Source organism: Borostomias antarcticus (genome assembly GCF_949987555.1).
Source record: "Borostomias antarcticus genome assembly, chromosome: 24".
Lineage (NCBI taxonomy): Eukaryota > Metazoa > Chordata > Actinopteri > Stomiiformes > Stomiidae > Borostomias > Borostomias antarcticus.
The window spans coordinates 10,945,288-10,953,016 of record NC_140257.1 but is presented as its reverse complement, the minus strand read 5'-3'; the positions used below and the strand labels follow the sequence as shown (position 1 = coordinate 10,953,016).

Sequence of the window (7,729 nt, the reverse complement as noted above, 5' to 3'; positions counted from 1 at the left end):
ACCCACACTCAGATCACTGTCCCCTGGGTAGGTTTCATCAAGCTGTGACTTATTCAGTACCATTGTAATGGGCAGGGCAGGGCTTGGGAGATGATGGGACGGACAAGGAAAGCAGAGTGGTAGTTTTAGTTCACCTGTCTGATTGGTTCTCCCAGGACGTCCAGGGTGGCGGGGTAGTTCTCTATCATGGAGACGTGATGGGTGTTCTCCGAGCGCTGAGGGAGAGACGACACCATGGCATAGGCCTCCTCCAGCAGGCAGCAGTTCTGACCGTTCCTGGCCTTGTTCCTGATCAGCTCCTAATATAGGACATCGGAAGACGTTTTTCAGTTTCCGAACACCTGGTGTGATCGTGTTATAGGTTCTCGGATGGATTTGTGCGGTTTGTCAATCAATCAATCAAACTTTATTTATATAGCAGCTTTCTACAGGAACTGTGGTTCAAAGTGCTTTACATTAAAAACAAAAGGATTACATGCATACAGTGCATACAGTTTTAAGAACATTAAAAACAATACATGCAATAAATACAATAATAATACAATAAAATAAAAAAATAAAAAAAAATACATAAAAAACGTCATATAGTTTGAGCAAATCATTCCGTATTAGTGATCTTGAAGGTAAACTCAAACCTTGAGGAAGGCCTTGTACTTCTGGATCCTGTCCAGTGGCCTCTGCAGGTAGGCGTTGATACTCAGGACAGGAGGTCCTTCAGGATCCGTCTCAGCCTGCACTTTGTCCGTGTACTCCTACGAGCGAGAGACAGACGGGCGGCATTCCTAACCAAGCATCAAGCCTTGGGGAATCATCGCGCTTGAGACTTGATGACCTACGGTTCAGTGCTAGTACAGTAGCATGGGCTAAAAGGCTAACTCGGACTGATGGGTGCATTAGAAGGCTGGGTTTTACCTTGAAGAATTGGTGGACAGCCTTGTCACTGATGACAGACTCAGCCTGGTCCTGGCCCACGAGGTAATGGAGGTACTTCTCAAAGCCCCCCGTGCTCCTCAGGAAGCGCATGGCCACGTCGTCGTCGGTTTCACACTCATTCAGCTTAGGGAGCATGGACCTACAGGACGCAGGGTCAGGTCAGGGCAAACCGGTATCATACTGTAGGTAGACTATGATGACGGCATTCCGTCAACAGTATCTATGCTTACAGAACAAAGTCAGGTGGGCCGTACTCACTCGCTATGGAAGGCGTTGATCTCCTCCACGTTCCTGAAGATGGCCGCCTTCTGGCTGGCGATGTCCGCGGGGGCGTCGGGACCGTCCGCCTGCTTCACATGGTGGGAGGCGAAGAAGTCCATCTCCTTGATAAACTCTGCCTCACTGCTGATCATCTCCTGGATCAGTTGGCTGAGAGGGGATAGGACAGGACATGGTGGAGTTCAGAGCCTGTATCACTGGGTTTGGGCGAGTCTAGAATCTTGTCTGTATGTCAAGAGGTTTCGGACGCACCACAGTCTCCTCTTGTACTCGCCCTCCGAGACCTCCTCTCCGCCCGTTTCCGGCAGGTCGCCGGCATCCGCGGACAGCTGCAGCGCAAGAAGTTTACCGTGAGAGGAGTCGACAAAAATGACTTTACGAACGAGGTGGCATTAGGAGGATTAGAAAGAGGTACATTTGTCGGATTATCGACGCATTTCCGGTCCTAAAAACATGCCGTACTGTACCTTCAGCTTCTTGTCCAGGTAGGCTGGTGAGACCCAACCCTGGCGGGATGGGGTGGTTTTGGTGGGCTTGGTCCGGACCAGCCATTTCAGTGGGTGGGCCGAGTCCAGAACCTCGACGTACTGACCCTCCTTCAGAGAAATGTTCTCTTTGTTGGCGATGGTGGGATTGTAGTCAGCCGTGGCCACGTAGATGTCGAACATCTGTAGGAAGGTTGGGACCACAGACACCGGCTGATGAGTGTATTCATGCTTAAGTACGCAGAGTGACACCGATGAGGACTTCTCTGAATGTAATTTCGCCACGTTTGTCCGGTGACGCGTGAGAGAACGGCGGGTCTGTGAGGGGGCGTGGCCGGCGCTCACCTCTCCCCTGGCGTCGCCGTCGTCAGACTCGGAAGACGAGTCCACGATGAGGGAGGGGGGGCGCGAGCGGCCGTGGTGGGGCGTGGCGGTGGGCGTCTTGGTCTCGTCGTCGCTATCTGCCGCCGGGACGCGTAGGGAGGCGGCTGGAGGGGTGGGGGGGGGGGGGGTTGGGGGAGGGAGAGGGGGAGGCGGTTTCAGAGGAGGAGAACACACGCAGTCTACACTCACTTCACAACAAGGAGGGGGAACTGGTCACTGATACGACCGTCAAAACATCAAAATGTGGAGCTTGTAGGATTCATGAACCTTGACTGATATCGAGGACTGATATCTTGACTGACATTCTCCCCCAAATATATTTCTCACCTCTACCGGTAATTGCCCGCACCTGTAAGTCACCATAACGAATCAAGATCACTCAAAAGGTTAGATAAGCTACACAGTAGTGCCATCAACAGTTTGCTTCTGTTTTACGTCATGATTACAAGGGGTATACAACAGTAATCTACAGTAGTTAGTATTCTAGAGGCGTGCACAAGAAAAGTATAGCTTCGTAGTAACCGTCCTGATCTCCATTCTGTTTCTCTACGCGGAGGAGCTCACGAGATCAGGATGGTCTCACGAGGCTACAAGAAAGGTACTATAGATATAAGATATGTGTGGTCTGTGTTCTGTCCATACATGTCTATGATCATGTATTCCAGCTGTGTGCTGCTGTATCTAAGTCTGAAGCCACTACAACCATATGCACAGGTAGTTGACAAGACACAAAAGCATAATAACACAAACTACATGGAAAAACATAACAAGGAGAGAGACATGTTTGCCCATATAGTATATAGCGATATGGTAAATGATGGAACTGTTTTAATGACGGCTTCTCCACTTCGTCCACTACCATCTGAGGGAATCTTAACTGTGCTTCAATGGTGTCTATTGTGAAAACATGAAATATGTATCAGTGTCTTCTGAGACTGAGGCTAAGAACACCAACAAGCCTACATTGTTTCCACAAGTTATCATCTCAGGCTCTTTTGTGCAACACAAGTTATTCCCGTCTCAACCCTGTTGTTTCTTCATGCTAACTCCTCTTCTAGACATTAATCCAACTAAAACAGACAGGGGGAGATGTAGAGGAGGACGGGACTTCACAAGAAACCAAAGCTTAAAAGTCCAGAGACTAAAAGAAACACGTCTCCTTGTGGAAAGAATGTGCGGCTTAAGCGAGGCTACTGAGTCTAGTTTCATACATACTGGATGCTTTGGGCCATGATTTCATCCACTGGAGCACTTCGTGGTTCTGTAAGCTGTCTGAATAACAAATTAACGATCAGATGAGCATGTGAGTGAATGGATGGATGGGTGAACGATGAGATGAAGGAATGAACCGTCTGTCCATGGGAGGGAGAGGTTGTAGGAAATACACACATGGGTCAAGACACACTTGAAAACAAGCATTAGTGAGCACAAAGTTGTAAACGTTGGAATCAGTTCCATTTCAATTCAGAAGTGAACTCGAATTCAAGAATTGAACGAGGACCTCTTGAATTTGAAAATTCTATTCACTTGCGGAATTGACAACAAGCCTTAAGATCATCTTAACACTTTCACGAAAGATGAGCAGACAAAAGAAATGCACAAGCCACTTGACAAGATTCGTTTTTAGCTGTTCATTAATGGAGACTTCATAAAGCCACATCAGCAACCGACATAGCCATTCATAACAGTTTTTGGCACCATGTGCAGTAATAAAGCGGGTTCCATTTATAGATGGCTTTTTAGGTAGCCTATCAGCTGACTGCATTTTTGTTTTTCGATGACTGCATCAACTCCTTTGTCATAAGCTCATAACATGACATGGACTGTGATGAATTGTTATGACAGGTGTCTTATAGTGTTTATGGCCACATTACAGGGCGATGTGAGAGTACAATTTGAATTTAGACTTCATCAATAGGATGATTTAACACTGGCAATAAAATGGCTTGCCATTTAAAACACCATAAGAATATTTTCTGTGGTTCACAGAAAGATAGGTTCAAGTTCCTATCCTGCAGAAAAAAACACACTAAGTCACTGGCAAATACATCAGGACATATTCCATCATTTCCACCTTAAAATAATATTTAATATGATATATATAATACATAATACTGTATATATATCATATAACAAATAAAATGATTTCCTCACAATGAGTGCAATGTTACTATGAATGAAAGTTGATTAAATCTCAGCTGTCCAATATTACCTAATACCTGTGATGGAACAGTCCGTGACACATTCTCACTCACCTTGGTTGATCTTGGCAGATACCATCTCCGTGATCTGAGTGGTAAGCTTCATCAGGAACTCCTCCGTACCAACTTCAGCCAGAAACGGCATTTTATTTTCTGCAACAGCGAGCAAAGGAAAACCATCAACACCCGGCAGCAGCAGAAACGGAGAAGCGCGTTGGTCTAATCTGCTGGAGCTGCCGTTTCTGCATGCGTCCCTCACCTTTGACCCTGGCCACCTCTTCCTCTGGAGGACTGATGATAATGTCCAGAGTCCTGTAGAAGAGAAGATCACACCTCAATCGAGAGCTCATCATACACGCATTTACATCACATTGTACGTGTACAAAAATAGTGTGCCAACTGACGGTGAACCTGAAACTCACTCTGTCACACTGGTCTCTTCCTTCACAGGTCGTGGTGCTGTGACAGAAAACAAGTCAAAAACAAGTCAAAAACTAGTCAAAAACTAGTCAAAAATGACAACGGCTCAGAGGTACATCATCCAGTGGAATGGGTACTAATCGGTCCGGTACTGTGACGGGTCCTAGCCTTACCGTCGTCCACCCCCAGGTGAGCGGTGCAGATGGACTGGCCCGCCCTGTTGGTGGCGATGCAGGTGTAGGCGCCGGCGTACTCCGTGCCCACGTCCATGAGGATGAGGCTGTGCTGGCGCCCGGAGCTGGCCACCTTGTAGCCCTTGGTGTCGGGCTTGATCCACAGCACGTCCTCCGCAGACTCCTCCTTCAGCCATGTCACCTGGGGAGCCGGGGAGCCTGGGGAGAGGAGGAGAGAGGAGGAGAGGAGGAGAGGGGAGGAGAGCAGAGGAGGAGAGGGGAGGAGAGGAGAGGAGGAGAGGGGAGGAAAGGAGAGGAGGGGAGGAGAGGAGGAGAGGGGAGGAGAGGAAGAGAGGGGAGGAGAGGAAGAGAGGAGGGGAGAGTAGGGGAGAGAAGAGGTGGAGAGGGGAGGAGGAGAGAAAGGGAGAGGAGGGGAGAGGAAAAGAGGGGAGAGGAGAGGAGAAGAAAGGAGGGGAGAGGAGAGCAGGGGAGGGGCGAGGATAAGAGGGGAGAGGAGAGAGTTGGAGAGATGAACTCTAGAACTGACATAGTTAAACAGGAAGGATTGGAGTGGTGCGCGGTGTGAGCAGTACCTTCCACTTTGACAGACAGAGTGATGCTGGCTCCCTGCTTCACCTTCCTGTTGCTGAACCTCTCTAGGAAGCGCGGAGGCACCAGAGGCTCCTTGGAGTCTGACCGACAAAACAACAACAATAACAACGTCACCATGCACAGAAAACAAAAAAACAACAATGCTGCCACGCAGAACTTCTCACGATACTACAAAACCAAAACAACGACGTCACCACACAGAATGTCCCACGACACTACAAAACAAAAACCACAATGTCACCAAACAGTACGTCTCACCATCATGTACAGTACTCTGTTTTGTACAGTACGAGCGTAGTGATCATACCTTTGATCCTAGGATCTTGAGGCGCAATCTCTCCTGGACCTGGTGAAGCAGAACGACGGTCAATTCATTTCTGATCTGTTGTAATAGGATCTGCCCACTACTACCGTAGCGCCGTTTATAAAAATGCCAAAAGCCTAAAACCAGTCATATCGCGGTACGTTCGATCAAAAACATCCTTTCGGCGTCGGCCTACCCAGAACCAGCAGCCTGGCGGAGGAGTAGGCGGAGCCGGCGGCGTTGCTGACGTAGGCGGAGTACTCTCCCATGTCGTCCCTGGTCACCTCCAGGATCTCCAGGCTGTGGGCGTCCCGCTCGGTCAGCAGCAGCAGCCGTTTGGAGGCGCGCAGCGGCTGGCCGTCTTTGAACCAGTACAGCCGGGGCTTGGGGAATCCTGGGGCAGGCGGACACCGGACAGTGCGTTTAGGATCGACCGCTACCGAGTCTTCACACGTGACACTCTATGACGATGACGAATCGCGATGAGGTTCAGATAGACCTGTGGTCCAGGGTAGGCGGGGTGAAATACAGACCTTTGACCCTGAGCTGCATCTTAGCGATGGGTGAGCCGGGACTGACGTGGACGTCATGCAGCTCCTCCACCACTTGAGGGAGCTGTTCATCTTCAGCCACAGACTCAAAGGCCTCGGTTACACTGTGGGGGGAGAGAGGTATAATAATGTTTTGTTCCAAGGCTTTTGTAAGCATATCTGTTTCTATATATATTAATAACTGGACTGGAAGTGTGAACAGCTGTGTGAACTGTATATGACCTCACCTGGACTGGTAACCCTTGGCACTGATGTATGAGGAGGTCTCAGTGGCATCAGCAGCAGTATCGTAATCTGAGCTGCAGGACACTGTGGGGAGAGACAGTTGTATTAGTGTGTGTGTGTGTGTGTGTGTGTGTGTGTGTGTGTACATTACGTATGCACCTGCAACTGTGTATATAATTGTATTAGTAGACTGGAAGTGTGAATAGCTATGTTCACTGTTATGAACTCACCTAGACTCGTATTTTATTGCGTATATGTTTGTTTGTATGTCTGTGAGGGTGTGTGTGTGCGTGTGTGTGTGTGTGTGTGTGTGTATGTATATGTGTATATGTGGGTGCGTGTGTGTGTGTGTATATGTGCATATGTGTGTGTGTGTGTATGTGCGTATTTGTATGTGTGTGTGTGTGTGTGTGTGTGTGTGCGTGTGTGTGTGTGTGTGTGTGTGTGTGTGTGCACGCGCGCGCATGTGTGTAGCTACTCACTGTCGACCCTGAGCTCAGCCTTGGTGGCGGCGATGCCGCTGCTGTTCTCCGCCATGCAGCGGAACACGCCCATGTCCGAGGGCAGCGCGGTGGTGATGATGAGCTGGTGGCAGCCCTCCTGGTCCTCGTTGATCATGTAGTGGTCGTTCTCCTCAAGCAGCTTGCCGTCCTTGAACCAGCGCACGCCGGGCACCGGCTTGCCGATCACCACGCAGTCGAAGCTGACGGGGTAGCCGTCGGGAACGTCCTGGCTCTGCAGCTCCGTCAGGAAGACCGGGGCCGCTGGGGGGGGGGCGAGGGGGACAGAGGGGAGGGTTAGGGTCACTTTTTTTTAGCTGTTCGCTGATTGTAATTGATAAAAAGCCATAATCGGGAGTCGATGAAACGCCGCCACACCGCCATAGCTAGCTCTGGTTTAGCTCTGTTTACTACAGTAACATAGCTTTGAGATGGAATAGTTATGGGCGAAGAACAGGACTGTGGTGACAGTAGTGTGACTGATCCCTGACGGAGAGTGATGATGTCACGAGAAGAAATCTGCTGTTGTTGTTGTTGTTGTTGTTGATGCAGTACTACAAATTGCCAGCCAGTTACAGCAACTCTGGATTATAGCTTTGATGGGACGTTTTAGGGATCCATATTTACGTTCAATTAAAACATTTTGGACAAAGGTACATGTA

The 7,729-nt window shown here is 49.1% G+C and overlaps 1 protein-coding gene across 1 annotated transcript in view; it reads right to left on the bottom strand.

The window, feature by feature from the left end:
• Positions 1–7,729, bottom strand: part of obscnb (obscurin, cytoskeletal calmodulin and titin-interacting RhoGEF b) — a gene marked incomplete at both ends in the record, with an annotated part of 66,832 nt that overhangs the window by 4,246 nt on the left and 54,857 nt on the right. The window contains 18 exons of the mRNA XM_084458238.1: positions 135–299; positions 636–752; positions 913–1,072; positions 1,192–1,362; positions 1,465–1,541; positions 1,680–1,880; positions 2,043–2,185; positions 3,297–3,353; positions 4,337–4,435; positions 4,542–4,594; positions 4,705–4,741; positions 4,876–5,094; positions 5,469–5,567; positions 5,795–5,833; positions 5,988–6,185; positions 6,325–6,446; positions 6,570–6,651; positions 7,050–7,331. Of these exons, the coding sequence (XP_084314364.1) occupies positions 135–299; positions 636–752; positions 913–1,072; positions 1,192–1,362; positions 1,465–1,541; positions 1,680–1,880; positions 2,043–2,185; positions 3,297–3,353; positions 4,337–4,435; positions 4,542–4,594; positions 4,705–4,741; positions 4,876–5,094; positions 5,469–5,567; positions 5,795–5,833; positions 5,988–6,185; positions 6,325–6,446; positions 6,570–6,651; positions 7,050–7,331 (2,321 nt within the window). The remainder of the gene's footprint in view (positions 1–134; positions 300–635; positions 753–912; positions 1,073–1,191; positions 1,363–1,464; positions 1,542–1,679; positions 1,881–2,042; positions 2,186–3,296; positions 3,354–4,336; positions 4,436–4,541; positions 4,595–4,704; positions 4,742–4,875; positions 5,095–5,468; positions 5,568–5,794; positions 5,834–5,987; positions 6,186–6,324; positions 6,447–6,569; positions 6,652–7,049; positions 7,332–7,729) is intronic.